General features: G+C 47.3%; 1 protein-coding gene and 1 long non-coding RNA gene across 2 annotated transcripts in view; one reads left to right on the forward strand and one right to left on the reverse strand.

Annotated features, from left to right (window-relative positions):
• The window catches only part of LOC115525572, a 95,868-nt gene extending 90,566 nt beyond the window's left edge, over window positions 1-5,302 (reverse strand). The window contains exon 1 of the long non-coding RNA XR_003972395.1: window positions 5,109-5,302. This is a non-coding gene — a long non-coding RNA (uncharacterized LOC115525572). The remainder of the gene's footprint in view (window positions 1-5,108) is intronic.
• Window positions 5,303-6,304: 1,002 nt separating this feature from the next.
• On the forward strand, window positions 6,305-19,613 carry RCN1 (reticulocalbin 1). The gene is given in 9 exon segments (XM_030332723.1): window positions 6,305-6,628; window positions 11,304-11,497; window positions 12,504-12,682; window positions 14,394-14,415; window positions 14,418-14,453; window positions 17,160-17,315; window positions 17,318-17,358; window positions 18,471-18,552; window positions 18,555-19,613. Coding segments are annotated over 9 exon segments (987 nt in total). The 5' UTR covers window positions 6,305-6,374; the 3' UTR covers window positions 18,578-19,613.
• Window positions 19,614-19,822: the final 209 nt, after the last annotated feature.

The following is a 19,822-nucleotide window of genomic DNA, read 5'->3' on the forward strand; positions in this document are numbered from 1 at the left end:
ATAGGCCTAACAATACAACTGGACACATATTTTACATACACATTTTAAAATCAGTTGTGAGAAGAAATATGCATTTATACTGTCTTTTATAATTACATTATTGTCTTTACTGATGCTCATGTAGGGGTGTGTGTGTGTGTGTGTGTGCACACGTGTGTGTGTATTTGAATTGTTGTCTTAAGTCATTTGCTTTTTGCCTGAAGAACTTCCTTTAATGTTTCTTGTAAGGTAAATCTACTAGCAATGAATTCTCTATTTTTACCTATCTGGGCATGCCTTTATTTCATTATCACTTTTGAGAGGCAGCTTTGCTGGATACAGGATTCCTGGTTGATTGGCTACAGGATATGGTTCCTCTCAGTGGCCATTTCTGTTGCCTATATTTTTTTCCCTGTATATGGGTCATATTTTCATATTTCTTTGAATGTCTTATAATTTTTAAATTAAAAAAAAATTAGGGGCACCTGGGTGGCTCAGTTGGTTGAGTGTCCAACTTCAGCTCAGGTCATGATCTCGTGGTCTGTGAGTTTGAGTCCCGCGTCGGGCTCTGTGCTGACAGCTCAGAGCCTGGAGCCTGCTTCAGATTCTGTGTCTCCCTCTCTCTCTGCCCCTCCCCTGCTCATGCTCTGTCTCTCTATATAAACAAATAAACATTAAAAATTTTTAATTTTTTTTTTTTTTATTTTAGAGAGAGAGAGAGAGAGTGCAAACAGGGGAGAGGGGCTGGAGGGTGGGGGGAGAGAGAGAATCCCAAGCATACTCCATGCTCAACACAGAGCCCAATGCAGGGCTCGATCCCACCACCCTGGGATCATGACCTGAGCCGAAATCAAGAGCCAGACACTCAACTGAATGAGCCACCCAGGCGCCCCTGAATGTCTTGTAATTTTTTTTTTTTTTTTTGAAAACTGGTTATTTTAGATAACGTACTGTCACAACTCCAGATACTCGTCTTCCTCCTCCAGGTCTTCTTGTTGTTTGCTTGTTTATTTGCTTAGGAACTGGCTAGACTCTCTTAGAGAAGCCTCTTCCTCCACATTGTGAAGGCTGTGGCATTGCTCCTTTGGAAGTGCTGCCTTAGACATGCACACAGTCACTGTCACCCTGGAGTGACAGTGGTTTAAAGAGAGCTCTCTTTGACTATTTCCTGGGTCACAACCAAATTTAGACACCACTAATTGCCAGCTAATTGCTCTATAGTTTTAGACAATGTCCTGGGGCAAAGACAGCTCCCCAGTCTGATCCCATTAAACTCATAATCCTTGCCAAAGTTTTTTGGGATCAGTATTTGAGGTGGTTCTGACCCCAGGAGGCACCTAGCTGTCTCTTTTCTGGGTTCTCTCTGGTAAACTTGCTGGCTTGTGATTTCATGTGTGTTCTTGTTACTAATTAGCATCCTTTCTTTTCAACTTAAAGAAGGCCCTTTACCATTTCTTATAAGGCCAGTTTACTGGTGAGCTCCTTTAGTTTTTGTTTGTCTGAAAAACACCGTATCTCTCCTTCACTTCTGAATGATAACTTCCAAATTCTCATTTGGAAGTTTTTTTGGCTTGCTGTTTGTTTGTTTGTTTGTTTGTTTGTTTGTTTGTTTTCCAGCACTCCGTTCTGGCCTGCTACTTTCCTGCTGGAAAATATGCTGATAATCTTATGAGGATTCCCCTGTAACATGTTGTTTTTATGTTGCTACTTTTAATATCCTCTTCTTGTCTTTAACTTTGGACATTTTGATTGTAATGTGTCTTAGTGTGGGTCTCTTTGGGTTCTTCTTATTTGGAATTCTCTGGGCTTCCTGGGTCTGGACATCTATGTCTTTCCCCAAGTTAGGGAAGCTTCAACCATTATTTCTTCAAATCAGATTTCTGCCCCTTTTTCTCTCTCTTCTCCTTCTGGGAGACCGATAATGAAAATGTTACTCTATTTGACATTGTTCCTAAAGTCTCTTAAGGGATCTCCACTCTTTTCTACTCTTTTTTCTTTCTTTCTTTCTTTTTGCTGCTCTGTTTGGGTGAATTCCACTGCTCTGTCTTTGAGTTGACTGATTCTTTCTTCTACTTCATCTAGTCTGCCGTTGACCCCTCTAGTGTATATTTCAGTTCATCTATTGTATTCTTGAGCTTTGTGGCATCTGTTTGGTACTTTCTTACATTTTCCAGCTCTTTGTTGAAGTTCTCACTGTGATCATCTGTTCTTCCCCCATTTGGTGAGCATCTTTATGACCATTACTTTGCATTCTTTATCAGAGATAAGTATAAATTCCTTATCTCCACTTCACTACAGCTTTTTCTGAGTTTTTAGTTTGTTCTTTCATTTGGAACCTATACTTCTGTTTTCTTCATTTTGCCGGATTCCCTGTGTTGGTTTCTATCTAGTAGATAAAACAGTCCCCTCTCCCAGTCTACACAAGGAGTAGCCTTGTGTAGGAGATGAACCTTATCACTCAACCCTGCCTCAGTTCTTTGTTGTCTTTTAAACCTTTGTGCATGTCCAAGGAGGCTATTATATATTTAATGACTCCCAATGGTTGAGGATGTACCAAGACTTGTCAGTATCTCAAAGGGGGAGGATCTCAGCAGTTAGATTCAGACTTACTGGAAACCAAACCCTCGGGCAACAGCTTTTAAAAGTATGCAAATATAGGGGCACTGGGTGGCTCAGTCGGTTAAGCCTCTGACTTCAGCTCAGGTCATGGTCTCACGGTCCGTGAGTTCGAGCCCTGCATCAGGCTTTGTGCTGACAGCTCAGAGCCTGGAGCCTGCTTCGGATTCTGTCTCCCTCTCTCTCTGCCCCTTCCCGCTTGCACCCCCCCCTCAAAAAAAAGTGAATAAACATTAAAAAACATTTTTAAAAAAGTGTGCAAATATATATAGTCCTGTGGGATCACCAGCATAAGCCCTACTGGCCACCAGAGCCAAGCAATGTAAATGTGTCCCCTGGCAACAGCCACCAAAATGGGGCACCAGACATGGGCACCCTCCAGGAAGACACTGGCACTTTGGATTGCAACAGAAGGTGAGACTAAAGATAGAGCCTACCCTCAGAGTTCTCTGGAAAGGATCGCAGTTAGCACCTAGATGCCTGTTTAATTAGAACGTTGCCCCTAAAGTCTCAGTCTGATGATGATTAGCTAATACGCCTCTTTCACAGAAAAGACTGAGCTTCTGGGTCTGTCTACTCTTGCTCTTTCTTCCCTGGGGTGTCAGCTGGTTAAGAACTCTGTCTCCTTTGTTCATAGTCCTGTGGGACCCACTAGCGTAAGTCCTGCTGGCCACCAGAGCTAGGTGATGTAGAAGTGCCCCCCAGCAGTAGCCACAAAAATTGGTGCACCAGATAGGGCCTATGATGGTGACACCAATTATTATGGTTCCACGGGACAAGGGTCGCAAGCTCCCTGGTCTTCAGAGCCACGTGATCAAGAGAGTCCCAGGCCACAGCCACAAAACTCAGGCACCACATGTGTGTAAAAGCTCCCTTCTGGGAGACTCTGGTGCTCTGGGATGCTTTCATATAGAGATGTGAACCCCCTTCACTTAAAGTCTGGGTGCAACCAGCCATTCCTGAGCTGGACCCAGAAGCTGATGAGCCTGAGCCCTTGAGCCCTTGAAGAGCAGTTTCTCAGCTCACTCCCAGTCTTGTGGGTCTTGGGATGCGAGCCCCATTGGTTTTCAAAGTTAAATGTTTTGCAGGCTTGTCTCTCAAGTGTATGTTGTAAAACTTGGGATGCCTGATGTGGGGCTCACTGTGGGTGAGCTGTTTTCTTTTGTTGTTGTTGTTGTTGTTGTTTTACTTTAAATAAATTGAGTTTTTGAAATGGTAAAGAAAACCTAAACTCCAAATAAATAAGGTCTTTTAACAAGTAGCGGGGGATGGGAGGAATAGTTATTTTGACATTTTAGTTTCCATCAAAAGAAACAGAAAAAGTGTGTGCCATCCCAGGGGAAATTATATAAGCTCTTCCGGGTTTACAGCAGTGCTGGAATTCTCTGGTGATTCTCACAGGAGCCAAGATTACCTCTGGAACAATCTAACTATTGGAAAGCACTAGTGTCTGGCAGAACGCCAACTAGGATAGGGCAAAGGATGTGCTGTCCTCAATCCTGAGAGTCTGGATCAATCCCAGGGGCCCAGCCTGCCTGTGGCAAAGCTGTGAATAAGCAAAGCAAAGACTATCTCCAATCCCCACCCACTTTCCTATTCCCTTCCTAATCCTCCTCCTCTTGATCTTTCTGTGCCTCTTCCCACTCCTCTTTCTCCCCCCCTACTCAATTCACATCCTGCTTGTGTGATGAGCACTGAAGGTACAAAGCCACCTACTCAGGGCCCTTGCATTTTAATAAAGAGCTCTTATACACCCAGAGTAACGTTTCTCTATTGCTAGAAATTCAAGCCTCTGTACCGGCGGTGGGAAATACATCTGGTCTCAAGCACCACACTTCCTGTCCCATGAAAAGTCAGCTCAGGTTTGGTGAGGCACCGAGGACTACATCCCTGCATCTCACTGCGGGCAGATGGGGATGTACAGCATCACCAGGATAATACCTCAAACTCCTCTGCTCTGTGCCAGCTCACACAGAACCTTGTTCTCCCCTCATATAACCACACCCCTGCTGTCTGGCTTAACCCACCTACCTTCAGTCTCTGTTTAGATGTCCCTTTCTCTAGGAGGCTTTCCCCAGTGGATCCCCAAATCTGGGTTCTGTCCCTCTGATGTACCCCCATAATACTGAATGCCCTCCCCCGCAGCACTTATCACACTGATTTGCTACTTGGTAAACCAGTACCCATCACAGCCCTGACATTTAACAGGTGCTTAGTTTATTGAATGAATGAATGAATGAATGATCTATTCACAAACCCTGTAGCTGCAGACACCATGAAGGTCTTATCCTGCATCGTACCCTCATCACCCAGGCCAGTAATTAGGCCATGATGGGCATACAATAATTATTCATTAATTGATTGAAAGAAGTCCTCATAAAAAAGGTACTTGGATCTATGCCAATAATGTCCTGGCATCCTTCTTACAAGAGCAAGAGGCACAGCCCAGTGACCTTTTCTAGACTATCAGGATGGGGAGACAGAACAAGATAAAGGAAATGCTCCAGGAGTACCTCTGTCCAGGGGGCTCTTCTCTTCAACCACAGGCTTAATTTTCTAGGGATGCTGAACCTGAGGCACAAGAGTAGGCCTTCAGACAATCCATGAACATCCTGAAACTTTAACCAAACATTCATGTCAGTAATTATATGCACATTTTCCTGGAAGGAGGCCCTTGGTTTTCAATGAGTCTCGAAAGGCTATGACACAGAGTCATTGCTCTACACCTGTACCATCCAGCATGACAACCACTGGCCACGTGTAGCTATTTAAGTTTGAACATAAATTAAAATTTCAAAACCTTGGTTACACTAGGTACATATCAAGTGTCTCAATACCCACTATTGGACAGCCCAGAGATAGAACATTTTTATGGCTGCAGAAAGTTCTACAGAACTTCTCTATATTGGTAGCATTACCCAGCATTCAATGTATAGGCAAGATTTGTTTGAATTGCGCAGTGTTTTTGTAAAATGAGTTACCGTGGTTCAGAAATGGAAACATGGACCTCTGAAATCCTGATTTGGCGGGGGAGGTAACGGGACTATCTGCCAGGTTGGGGTCTGCACTCCTGGCAGCTGGCATATACAGGACCGCTCAGTTTAGCTGGCCCCTCGTCATATCTACTTGTTGGGCCCTCCCCAACATTTGGGTTTGCGCCCTCGTTTCTAGTGGACCTCAGCCACCCAGGTTTCTTTCCAGCCTCTTGTGTTTGTAACCAGACTCCAAGTTTGGGTAAGTGGGGATGAGTTTGGTTTAAGAGCGCATCTTGGGGGTTGAGGTCTAGGGCTGGGGTTCAGGCGCCCAGCTGGAAGTTGGGGAGGGGCAGCGCCTCGTTCCTTTCAATTCTCCATTAACTGGAAGAAGAGAAAGGGAATTTTATCCTGAACATCTGTTGCTTGACAAAGAACTTCCCCGTCTTCCTAGGAGCCCGGAGTCCCTAGCCCAGTACGCCTGGGCCCGCCCCTCGCGACGAGATCGCGGGGAGGGGCCGAGGAGAAACCCGAGCCCCGCGCCCACCGCCCGGGCTGGCGACGTGGCTCGGCCTCCCCGGCCTCCCCCCCTCCCCGCGGCCCGGCGGCCAATGGGCGCGTGAGCCGGGCTGCCCGAAGCTTCCCTGCCCGCGGCCCGGGGCGCGCCCCTTCGCTCTGGCGCGGGGCGGGCCCGTCCCCTCCCCCGCCGCTGCCGCCGCCGCCGCCGCGCTGGGAGCCCCCACTCCCCAGTCGCCGTCCTCGTCGCTCGCTCCGTGCCTCCCCGCGGGCCGCTCTCCCGTCCTGACGATGGCGCGTGGCGGCCGCGACCGCCTCCTGGGGCTCGCCCTGGGGCTGCTGCTGGCGCTGGCGCTGGCGCCCGGGGCGCTGCGGGCCAAACCCACGGTGCGCAAGGAGCGCGTGGTGCGGCCCGACTCGGAGCTGGGCGAGCGGCCGGCCGAGGACAACCAGAGCTTCCAGTACGACCACGAGGCCTTCCTGGGCAAAGAGGACTCCAAGACCTTCGACCAGCTCACCTCGGAGGAGAGCAAGGAGAGGCTGGGGTGAGGCCGCGGTCCGGGCCGCGCTGGGGGGCGTCGCAGGTGCCCGCGGGGACACCCCGGCGGGAGCCACGCGGGACGCGCGCCGCAAAGCAAAGCGAAAGCGAAATCGGGCGCGCGCGGGCGGAGGGCGGGGTCCGGCGGGTGCTGCGGCGGCCGGGCTCGCGCTGAATTGCCCGCGGGCCGGGGACCAAAGCGTGGGGACAGCCGCCGCGCCCGGGCCGGGGTGGCTTCCCGCGGGGAGGCAGGAACGTGGCAGCGGCAGCGGGAGCCAGGGCGGCGAGGGCCCTCCCCCTCCCCTCGGTTGCATCAGAAGGGAGGGGAGAGTAGGTACAAAAGAAGAGTTTGTGCACAGTGGCCTTTTAGTGACATGAGTTCTTCCCCACCTTCCCAGTTTCCCTCTTCTCCCCCAATTCCCGGGGTGGAGGTTTTGTGACACTGCTAAGAAGGTCTGCAGGATGAACACAAATGGATCAAAGCTGAAGGAGCAGATGAAGGAGAGGGTAGATTCCTGGCGGGTGTTCTTGGGCCGCGGCAGGGGTGTTCTTGCCTCCTGCCTAACAGTAGAGATAGTAGAAGTGGGGATATACAAACCTTGGTGAGAAGATAGGGACATTAGGGGATAGGGAGTGGGAAGTGGGAATGGAAACCGGTCCCCCAGTTTCTCTTTCCAGCAGATGTCTGCGGAGGCACCCAGTCCCTTGGCAACTGAGGGCAAAAAGCTGGAGGGTGTGGTGGCAGATTGTGAATTTCACAGTTGAAGGCAGTTGAATCAGGGACCAAACCTGGAAAACAAAACTTAGGTACATCTCAGTGCACCCTCTCCGGGTCCCCTGGGGACACACTTGGCCATTGTGCAGAGGTATCTGGGAACCCTTCCATAGAGGAATCAGCAGCCATGGCCTGGTCCCAAGTGGAGGCTGGGCGGGGGAGGGTCCCAGTAGCCCTGCCTACTGGGCACCAGGCCTCCTGGAACCTGCTTCCTGGGAGTGGAGGATCTTTCTGTCCTGATACATGAAAAAGAACAGCCATCCCTGTGCTGAAGGGGGCCACCAAAGGCCAATGTGGTTGGTTAAGATATGAGGCTAAATTATACCTATTGTGTGGGTGCACCATCTGCCCGCCCTGATAAAAAGATCTTTGGACTTCAAAGTCACCTCCAAACAATCACCTTTTATTTTGCCGAGAAGTACTTTTCTCTTCTTGTTCAGGACTTCACAATGGGGGCCATTGATGAGTTCAGTCTATTGTATTAGCTTTGAAGCACTTGGAAACTGATTTATTCTGGGACCCTGAGAGGCAGCACTGTCACCTACGAGGAGGAGGGGAGGTTTTGGGATTTGGAGTAGGGAACTCTGCAGTTTGCAGTCCTAACAGCTTCCAGTTTAATGCCTTTATCATGACCATAAGCCTAGTGGTGAGAGCTAGTGCTGGTGAAGTTGCTCTGCATTTGGCCCTGGTAGGGACACCTTAACTTTGTTCATGTATTCATGCAACAAACATTTCCATGGCTATTGTGTGCCAGGCACCGTGTTAGATGCTTGGCAGATACAAAGATAAAACCTTATGCTCTAGGCCTCAAAGTACTTATAATTAAAAGTAGAGGAGGGGAGCCTGGGTGGCTCAGTCGGTTAAGCGGCCGACTTGGGCTCAGGTCATGATCTCGCGCTTCATGAGTTTGAGCCCCGCGTCGGGCTCTGTGCTGACAGCTCGGAGCCTGGAGCCTGCTTCGGACTCTGTCTCCCTCTCTCTCTGCCCCTCCCCCGCTCACGCTCTGTCTCTCTTTCCTTCAAAAATAAACATTAAAAAAAATTTTTTTAATAAATAAAAGTAGAGGAGAGAAACACAAGCAGACACTAATGTGTAATTGCTATGATGGCGGCAGGTAAAAACCAGAGTGACCACACTCAGGAAAAGGAGCCCCTAGGGCTTCAGGTTGGAGAGCGGGGCTTAGGGGTTTGGGGACGTCACCTGATCAGAGATTGCGGGATGGCTCAGAGGTTGCCAGGTGCACAAGCAGAGGAAGGCATTCCTGAAAACAGCCTGCTTATAAAAGTTTTGAAACCTGTTCTGGGGGATGAAGGCTGTTGGGACAGTAAAGGGACAGGGCAGAAGTGGGAGGTGGGAGGGGACCTAAGAGCAGAGCAGGAAGGATCTCTTTGAGGTAGAGATTAGGTGTTATCCTGTACGTAATCAAAATGTCACCATCCCAAAAACTTGTTAGTAATGTCACACAGGCAGGAGGACAGAGAACATAACTGAGGCGCAGATGGAGAGACCAGGGGCAGGGGAGTGGCCACGAGTGCCTTAACCAGGCACAGCTAGTCCCGAGGGCAGGAGACTGTGAATCCAGGCACGTGGGAAGTAGAACAGTCAGTGCTTGCTCTGGACTTAACGTGGGGTGGGGAAGTGGTCTCTGGGGGGACATCTGGTCTCTGGCCTGAGCTACCAGACAGGCAGTGGACACACACTCACCTGTAAGGTAAATCCAGGCTAGAAAGTGGGTGGAAGGTTGGGACGTGATGGAACATGAAAAGCCACCTTTCTGCCCACAGCTCCTGGTGCAGCAGTCCCCTCTGCGCACCACCCCCCCAGGCTTGGGCTGGATCCAGGCAGTCACCACCTGACCTTAGATTCTGAAAATGTGACAGTTCTAGAGCTTCTGGAGACAGCTAGGCCAAGGGGCTTGCAGAGCGGAGGCCCACAGGCCACACGCAGTCACATAGCATAGCACATAGTCACATAGTCATAGCACATGCTATGAGCTCTTAGAAAAAATGTAAATTACTTGCCCACATTTAAGCTGAGCGATTTCACGTACAGACCCTGATTTCTGGTTTCTCTTGACACCGTGGACTTCTATTCCCATGTGGCATTCATCGTCTGGAGCAGAGATGGGCATCTCCAGGTTGCCTGAGGCTCCACCTGGAGTCTTGGCTCACTTCTGTTACTTCTGTTACCTGCTGGGTGTTCGCTGAGTTCTCCATCCACCTGTGATCTAGATTGCTGCCCTTAGTGAGGCTGGGCACACATTCTCTCCTGTATTCCCCACAACATCCCTTGTAAAGCAGGTGTTCCAATTTATAGTCAGGCAAACTGAGATCCAGAAAGGCTGTGAATCCCTAGAAGGAAGCCTGAGGATACTTGAGGCTTAGTCTGTTAGCTCTGGGACCTGTTAAGATGGCAAATGAGGGGACACAGGAAAGCTGTTTGTAGCACTCACACTTTCCTGAGGAAGAGGGAAACGGGCTCCCCAGGTTCAGGTAGGAGACAGTAACTTTATACGAACTAATAAATTCCTTCCCCATTTCTAATTAATGAAAGAGTAACTGTCAGAACTTCTGTTGACAGTAAGAAAGTTTTCCCTCTGAGTTGATAGACTGCAGCTCTAAGCAAAGAAATAAATCCCTAAGTAGCCTGGCTGACTGCATCCCAGGTAAATGGACTACTGGAACTTTCTTAAGCATTGGAAATGGCTTGTGGGTGTCCTTGAAGTTCCCCACAGGGACTGCATCTCTAGCTTGGGACCCTCTGGCCTAGAGATGGACACTGGTGAGTTCCCAGCCTGAAGTTTACTTTGGACTGGGGTTTGGGGGTACCTCAGTAGAGTCCAGCGGGCAGTCGCTGGACCCCGGGCTAGCTGTGGAGCAGGAGACCCCCCCAGACATAGGTATCTTCGCCCAAAGGGCAGGGTGTAGGCTCCTGCAGCTGGCTCAGCTGGTCAGGCTTCTTGAATAGTTTTCATGATGTGAAGGCTTTTTCATCCCTGACGTTTTATGCTTTGGCCAACAAGATCTGGTCTTCTAAGTGTCAGTATGAGTCCAAAGTGGTGATATTTTAAAAAAGAAGAAGAAGAAGAAAAAGAAAAGAACTCGCTTATCTTCTGGTTTACCTAGAATTTTCCTTTTTTTCAAATTTTATTTATTTTATTTTATTTTATTTTTTTTTTTTTTTTAATTTTTTTTTTCAACGTTATTTATTTTTGGGACAGAGAGAGACAGAGGATGAACGGGCGAGGGGCAGAGAGAGAGGGAGACACAGAATCGGAAACAGGCTCCAGGCTCTGAGCCATCAGCCCAGAGCCTGACGCGGGGCTCGAACTCACGGAACGCGAGATCGTGACCTGGCTGAAGTCGGACGCTTAACCGACTGCGCCACCCAGGCGCCCCTATTTTATTTTATTTTATTTTATTTTATTTTACATTAGACCTAGCGCCACAAGACATGGGTTCTTACCCTGTCATACTAAATACTAGCTGTGTGATCTTGGAAAAGTCGTCTCATTTCTCTCAGCCTCTGTTTCCATCACTGTAACACAAGGGAGTTGGACTGCATCTGGAGAAAACTGTTGGGTTTCATCTCACAATCAACTCTGATCAATTGGTGGTGTCCACCTGCACAGTGCTGTGTTGAGAAGGATTCAGAGGCACGCCTGGGTTTATCAGGACAGAGGGCATGGTCCGCTGGTAGTGTCTGCCATTGGCAATGGGGGGAGGACGCATATTACCCTCAGAAAAGATGAACTTTAAGATCCTTTCCAGCACAATTGGATCATTGCTTTTATTTCACTTGCTTATGCATTTTAGATTCTGCGGTGTTTGATCTTTTTCTGGATCAGGATCACACAAGCCTTGATAATAGCCTTGTGGGTTGTTTTTTTTTTTTTTTTAAACTACAGGAAGATTGTTGACCGAATTGACAGTGATGGGGATGGCTTTGTTACTACTGAGGAGCTGAAAACTTGGATCAAGCGAGTGCAGAGAAGATACATCTACAATAATGTCGCTAAAGTCTGGAAGGATTATGATCGGGACAAAGATGATAAAATTTCCTGGGAAGAATACAAACAAGCCACCTATGGTTACTACCTAGGTAAGAGGTGCTGCCTGAGCATTTGCACAGCTGGGGCCCACATAACAAGCTCCTTGCGGGAGCCTCTCCTCTCTCAACACATCTACTGCCTCCGGGAGATGTCACAACCCCCTAAGTAGAGCCTGCTTGTATAACATCCTCCTCTGCTTACTAAGAATGTACAGAGCTCCTTACCCTGAGTGAAGCTGTGGGTGGTGAGTAGCGGGAGGGGTCCTGGGTCCAATAAAAAGTGACTTAGGTTGCTGCCCAATCTGAGCTTACAATCTCAGAGGCACAAAGGACAAAGAGAACAGAGCAGAGATGAAGTGTGCCTGTGCTACAGTCTCAAAATGCTGCCAAGTTTCAGACAGCAAGGACCGAGTGAGCTGAAGCAGTCAGGGAAGGTTTCCTGGTGGAGGGTGGTCTGGGAGCTGGGCCTTGAAAAATGGATATATATTTGGAGAGATAGAGGCAAGTGGGGAAGGTGGGTCCATTGGAGGAGCAAAGGTGCAGCAGTGAATTCAGCCTTGGGTAGGCTTTGGATGTAAGACATGCTTGTTTGTGAAGGTAGAGGGACGTGTGCAGAGCGTAGAGTGCAGCCCCACTGGGTGCGTGGTAGAGAGAGCTAGGAGATAAGTCTCAGGAGAGCTGGTGGAGCACACACTCGTGGTTACATTAAGGGAGATTATGAAGGCCAGACAGAAATGTCTAGACAGAATGTTGCAGGTACTAGGGAGCCTGTGCGTGTTCTAGGTCAAAGAATGATATTATGAAAGCAGAGTTCTGCGAAGAAAGGCCTAAAGCCAGCACTCCTAACCACTTGCTATAATGCCCCCAATAAGCCGTTGGGGCCTAGATTACAGGAGGGATGAAGGGACAGATGCTAAAGGTAAAATGCTTCAAAGAACTCAATTGGTCAGGACCTTTTTTGTCCTGTGTGTACCATTTGGGCATGAAGGATGACTGATCTGGAAGGAAATGTTTTCCTTAGCAGCCCAGTTTAAATGTTTCTGCACACATCTTGCAGGAAACCCTGAAGAGTTTCAAGATCCTTTAGATCATAACACCTTTAAAAAGATGCTGCCACGTGATGAGAGAAGGTTCAAGGCTGCAGACCTCGATGGTGACCAGATAGCCACTCGGGAGGAGTTCACCGCCTTTTTGCACCCTGAGGAGTTTGAGCATATGAAGGAAATTGTGGTTTTGGTAAGATAAAGAGCCCGGACTGGGAAAAGACCAGAGCAAAATCTGTACCAAAGTCTTGTCCCTTCTTCTAAAGAAAGAGCATTCTTCATTCAACCTGCGGGGAATTGGAGAACTCTGAAGTAGAATACAATGGAATATTTGTCTAACACTGTGAGTCAGGGCAGGCTAGCTGCTGTAACAAACAGCCCCAATCCTAGCCATGTAAAACAGAGCTTATTTTGCTTATATCAAGGCCAGTGCAGATGGCCTGAGTCAGGTGGGTCTTCTGGGCACTTCTCCAAGTACTTTCAGGCTGCTTACATCTTACACTCTGCCATCTTGTGGCTTCAAGGTCATCCTGGCAACAACCAGCTGGGAGACAAAGGAAAAGATAGGGAATGAGGAGAAGGCAACAGTCTACCCTTACTGTTCTGGCCAGGAAACGAATCATCTTCCCTTTTACCTTCCACGGACTGCTTCTAGATATGACAAGGCAGGGAAATACAGATGTGTGCCCGAAAAGAGCAGAAGGGTTTTGTGAGCAACTAGCTAGTCTCTGTCCATTTTGCACCCTTGAAGGAACAGGGAAAAGACTCTGAAATGGAATGCATGATTGTTAAGACATATAGAAACTTAAAATAAAACTGTAGCTGGAAGGACACTCCTCTTCGGGCTGGGTCTTTGGAGGATGAATGAGTCTGACCCTAGGCTTTGAGAGATGCTTATAAGGCCTCTGAGTGTAGTTGCTTTCCATAGTGGCTGGCAGGGTCCCAAATGTCTTCATTTGCCATGACAGTAAGATAAATGCCATCATCTCTTTCCTGGGCAGATATGCCAGGCCAGTTCTGACTGCTTTGATGCTGGGAAACAAGTGGCTAAAGTTTTTGTTCATAATCGGCTCTGGACTATATTTTAGTTTTCCAGCTGGTAGATGGGATCCACTCTTGCTTTATTCTTCCTTCTCATGACCACCAAGACACTAAGGACTGGGCAATGGCTCTAAGAAACATTTCTTTTTACCACCCAACATCCATTTAGCCACACCTAACTTGCCAGAGGCAGATGAAGATTAGGGAATTGTCCACAAGAAGATTATGTGCCTCTGGATTGACGCTCTGCTCTTGGGTGGCTATTTTCTTTAACCCAGGGTATGCCTGTGAGTTGCTGTGACAATGGACAGTAAATTCATTTAATTACTCACCCTAACAATAAACCTAATTAAGAAGTCTAATGGACTAAACATAGAACATATACATTCAAAGTCAGATACACTTTTATTTTTTTAGTTGCTGTTTCGTATTTTTATGACACCAACCCAGCCTTCATAGTCCAGTTAGCACTGGAATCTATTTTTTTGTGATTATCTAGGCTGGTGGTTCCCGAGCTGGGTTCCTCACAGGTACTCCCGAGGATGATTTGGCTGGATGATGGAGATAGTTGGCCTGGCATGGCTTCTTGATAAAATCAGAGTCCCTCTGGGCTTATACATACATTTTCATGTGAAGAGAGTGTTGTGCTGTTACAACTATGGGATGGGGGAGGAGGAACCCAAGCCACTGCCTATTGTTTTACAGATAAGAAACTTAACACCTGGGGAGGAAAAGAGATGAGCCAAAAGTTTCCAAGCATTTTCAGCCAGAAAAGCCAGAGAAAGGAGGACAGTAGGTAGAATTCTCAGACCTTACTTAGAGCACATAGCCATCTTGCATTCTCTGTTCCCTCTGCTTCCTAGGAAACTCTGGAGGACATCGACAAGATGGGGATGGGTTTCTGGATCAGGACGAGTATATTGGTGAGTGTGGCCTGGGTCTTGTTCTTCTGTCCAACTGGGCAACATTCTTCCACCCACATGTCTAGCTGCTTTGGTCAGACGTCTCTTTTAGCAACAGCTGCAAGCCTGAAGTTGCCATTGTTGTGCCTTCCCACCGGGGAGGGCCTTGTCATTACCAGTCCCTAGTGGTACAACCTCAGGGAGGCATTTATGAGACTTCACACAGCGGCCAAGAGCGGGCCCACGGCTCTGAGAGGTGCCCTCCTCCACACTGTGTAGTTTTACCTTTGCAGAGTGAACGTGGGGATCCGACGGATTTACAGTTAGGCTAGAGCAGACTGACCCTGAAGGACCCTGAAAGTCACACTGTGGATCAGTCTGTGGGATCTAAGAGCACTAAGTAGATGGAGCTGTGTTGAACACCCAGGCATCTGCAGAAAGGTGCCCCTTCTTAAAGAGGTACATCCTTTTAACGGAGCGCACGGTTGCCCCTTGATTAGCCATTGTGTGCCTCTGGATTTGATCCTTTGATTGGGAGTACCGAACCTAGCATTTGTTCTGATGGCTCCCCTTCAAGCATCAGGAAGTGTGTTGTCAGGTGCCCGAGCACTGGTGGAGTGGGGGCTCCGATTAATGCCCCCTGGGTCAGAAGTCACCTGGCTGGCTAGAGCCCTCCCGAGCAGCCTGTAGGTCTCCAGGCATAAAGGGACTGGGGCAGGCACATGGCAGCTTCCACTCGACCCTTGTCACTGCCACTTCAGGGCTCTGCTACTTGGTTCCAACAGCAGGCTGCCTGTGGTGGTGGGTGGCTCTTCGCCCAAGTGTCAGTAAAGTGCTGGAAAATCAATTTGATGGAATGGGATGCATATCATTTTTGTACTCCTATTTAAAGAGGCAGTTAATTATTTTCAGCATAATACAGGAGTCCGAGTCGCCATCAGTCTCTAGTCTGTGGTTGTTCACTTTGCCACCCCAGGCACAGGAACAAGTGCCTTCGGTAATGGAGAGCAAAGTTTCTTCTAATCATTAGAAATTATATCTGATCTGCAGGACTGAACGCTGTTCTTCGTCGGCCTGTGGTAACAGACAGGTGGCTCTCACTACAGTAATTAAAGTGATCTTGGTGGCTCTACCTTTGTGGGATGACACATGCTGACAGGCTACTCGTCCGTGCAAGCCGCAGAGCCATCCTCCGGCCCGGTGCGTGCGCGAGGGACAGTTCAGAGCTGTGGACGCCTCACCTTGACAGTGGTGATGGAATTAGACAGAAAAGGCTGACGGATTGAAACAAGCAATGTAGCACTTTTGATTAAGTGTGTGCTCTTCCTGGCCCTCCTGAACTCTGCATTGAAACGGTGCAAAGTCAGGGGCAAAACTCCGAGTGGCTTTGCCTAAAAGAAACATTCCATTCTTCACACTGGGCAGGGAGGGAGGTGGGGGCATTGTGCTTGAAAATCCAGTTCTGAGCAGCTCACAGTCAGAGAGGCCTGACGTGTGGACTTGTCCTGCAAGTGACTTCATTGATGGAGAAGCCTTCTTTTCAGATGGGAGGGAGTGGAAAAACCAGTGGTGATGTGGTGCACTGGGAACAGCACTGCACTTGGGACCCTGGCTTCTCCACTTACTAGCTGTGTGACCCCGTGGGAGTCATGTAATCATGAGAAGCCTCAGCTTCCTCATCCATAAAATGGGAATACATAGCGCCCAGGCTTGTAGGATTAGACGATGCCCAAGTTAGCTAATAAATGTGACAGCTCTTTCTCAAAAACAGTCTGCAAATTTCCAGTGTGGGTCCAACGTGTGCTGAAACATGAGTCTTGCTTCTCTTTTCCCTTGATTCACTACCTGCTCTCTCTACCTCCTGACATTTCCAACTTGGGTTTCCATCAAAGAGAAAACTGCCCACAGAGTAGCTGTGTTGTCCAAGAAGATCTAGTGACTTAGCAAACAATGCATATGAACATTGCCTTCTTTTTTCTTTCCCTGCCATTTTGTATAATAAGGATAATAATCCATCTTATATAATTGTTATAAGGGTGAAATAAAATGATCTATGCAAAAGCCCCTTGGGAATGATACCAGCAATGAAAGGAATAAGCGGTAAAGGCCATGGGTTGGAAGCAGAGTGCTCCTGCTCCTACATTGTCTTGAGCTCATGCTAGCTGTGGGTGCTTGGAGTAAGGCTGTGCCTCAGTGTTTTCATCTATAAAGTGGGAATAATAATAATACCTAATTCATAAGATTGTTAAGAAAAATTAAATGAAAAAAGTGTATGTAAAAATATTTTTTATATAATACCTGGACTGTAGAAAGTGCTTGATGTTGGTCCTTATTGGTTTTTCACTTAGATAGTGCCAATTTGGGGTTGTAGAGTGTATTTATAGAGATATCCTATGTAATCTTCATAATAACTCTGTGGTTTTTAAATATTACCTCCATGTTATAGACAAGACAATTTAGGACTCAGTCACTGAATTAAGTAACTTAATCCCAGTTACTGAACTCACTGGATTCATCTTCTGATTCCTAAACTCAGTTCTTTCTATTCTGCCAAGCAGCTTTCATAGTGGATAAATCATTCTGTCATTATCCCCAAGAAACTGCCCACGAGACTTCTGGGTTAGGTCTCTTGATTGGTCATCATCCTTCCAAAAACTCAGGAGGTCAGGTTTTCCTTGACTTACCTTCCCACTTGTCCTCGTAACTAAGAACAACCTTCCCTTCTAGCGGATATGTTTTCCCACGAGGAGAACGGCCCTGAGCCTGACTGGGTTGTGTCAGAACGGGAGCAGTTTAATGAGTTCCGGGATCTGAACAAGGATGGGAAGTTGGACAAAGATGAGATTCCGCCACTGATCCTCCCTCAGGACTATGACCATGCTCAGCCGAGGCCAGGCACCTGGTGTATGAGTCAGACAAAAACAAGGTATTTCACGTTGTTCTGGGAATCGTTCCTTCAAGGGAGACAGTTTACATAAGATTGGTTCTGTTTGCTTCTTTAGTGATAGCATTTGGCCCGTGGCCCACGCAGCCGTGTCATTCTTGACCTACATTACAGATTTGTAAACTTTAGTCAGACCTTGATTTTTAAAATTTTTTTTAATGTTTATTTATTTTTGAGAGAGAGGAGAGAGAGTATGAGTGGGGGAGGAGCAGAGAGAGAGGGAGACACAGAATCCAAAGCAGACTCCAGGCTCCAAGCTGTCAGCACAGAGCCGGACGCAGGGCTCAAACTCAGGAACTGTGAGATCAGTGACCTGAGCCAAAGTCAGACGCTTAACTGACTGAGCCACCCAGGCGCCCTAGCCAAGACCTTGGTAACCCACGGTGAACTCAATTGGCCCAGACATTCCTGGATAGTCTGCTATTGGGCCACACACTTAATTCATTGTCATCTCTTAGGACTGCAGAACCGGTAACTTTGTTTGCTGTGGGTAGGGCAGGGATTTAAGAGATATACCCTGAGTTGCCCTAGGACAGGTTTGTTCATTCAGCCAGTCACTCAGCAGATAATTTACCAAACATCTGTCATGTGTCAGACGCAAGGATGCCATCCTGTTACATCCCAGGCATCTTCAAGCATGCGCTTACTGCTGGCTCTGATGCCAGCACTTCAATACCTGTTGGTAAATATCCAGTAAACAAACAAGATTTAGAAAGAAGTCCTGTGTCCTTCCAGTTGGATCACTGTTGCAAGTTCTTGGGACGCAGTAGAGTTTTGCAGTCAGGCTATAAAAGGGGAAATTGGATTCTTTGGGGCCTGGTTTGGGGAAATGTCAGCACTGTGTGTAGACATAACGGATTGTAGCTTCGAATTCCTCGAGGACTTGCCTGATGTATTTTAGCACAGGTTTTAAGCCAAGGGGGGCCGTTTTGCAGGGCAGTGTGACGGTGACTGCTGGAGGTACCTAGCAGCTTCTCTTATGACCTGTAATATTTTAGATGTTGAAAACCCATGAAATAACATGAGCTTCATGCTGAACTATTAGTCAGAGTAACCAGAGCTGCTTTGACAGAGGTCTTTCCTCTCTCTTGCAGGATGAAAAGCTAACTAAAGAGGAGATATTAGACAACTGGAACATGTTTGTCGGAAGCCAAGCTACCAATTATGGGGAAGATCTCACAAAAATCATGATGAGCTTTGATACATACAGCAGACTATGGGAGGCTTTCTTTTAATGTCTGGGATGGTTGCTACAGTTGTCTCATTCACAAAAAAAGCAAATTTATAACCTCAGATTGGGGTTAAAATTGTTTTTCACTCAGTATTTACTGGAAAATCATTATTGCTATTCTTTCAGTGAGACTTCTCTCCAAACACATTAAAACCTGGGTAAATTGCTTTGGGGATACTTGCTAAAACATGATTTTTTAGCTTTTTCCATTAAACGTAGACTAAAGGGGAAGAAAATTTGAAAGAGCCCCTATATTCAGAAGTTGGGTGGGTTGGGGGCAATATATGAATCGACTGCTATGTTATTTTAACCGCACGTTTTTTGCATTTGCCACTGTTGAACGGCCGGTGAGAGAAAGTTCTGATGAAACTACAGTGGTGTCCTCCTGTGTAGGCTTATTTCAGAGCACGTCTAATATTCCAGATTCTTTCTTCTTGACTTTGTACTCTGAGCTGTCACTGTAAATGGTATATAAAACCTCCGTGCATTTTTCTGCACGGACCTGCTAATGTGCACAACAAATCCCTATCTTTGTGCTTTTTGTTTTTACATTAAGAAGCAATCAAGAAAGATAATGTGAAAAAGAAAGGAATTTTAGAGGTAGGGAAAACATGAATGCCAGGCATTCAAAGAGCTATAGGAAAATGATAAACACTTTATTTTACTTGAGAACATTTTCTTGACATGTAAATGAGGTAGGTCTGATCTTTGAAAAAGTGAATAGAAATACCATCCATTTCCTCGCTGATCACCAGTAGGAATGAGGCTGTGGGGTCCTGGGGAAGCGCAGTGTGCGGAGCTCGAGCTCTGGAACCCGCGCCGTCTGGTCCCCGTGAAGCTGCGACCCTTGGATCTGCCCCCCGGGACTATCCACCGTGGAACGAGGACACGATGATGTTCCAGGCCATTGGCTGAACTGGTAGAAACAACTTTTACAGGTTGACATTTCACCTTGTAAGTAGCAAGTGAACAAAATAAAGGATCCTGCTGAGGATTTTCTACTGTGTCTGTGGTGTTTGACCTCACATGTTCTATTTGTGACATTCTTATTCATATTGAATTAACAGTGGGATGGGATTACATGAGGAAGATTATAAAGGTTCTGGGTTTTAATCCGATTGCTACAATGTTTGGCATATACTCATTATTTAATCAGTCCGTACGTCTTTCTCTGCTCGTAAGGGCAACTGCAAGTCATTATAAGTGTTAGGTCTC

The sequence above is a fragment of the Lynx canadensis genome, chromosome D1 (assembly GCF_007474595.2).
Source record: "Lynx canadensis isolate LIC74 chromosome D1, mLynCan4.pri.v2, whole genome shotgun sequence".
Lineage (NCBI taxonomy): Eukaryota > Metazoa > Chordata > Mammalia > Carnivora > Felidae > Lynx > Lynx canadensis.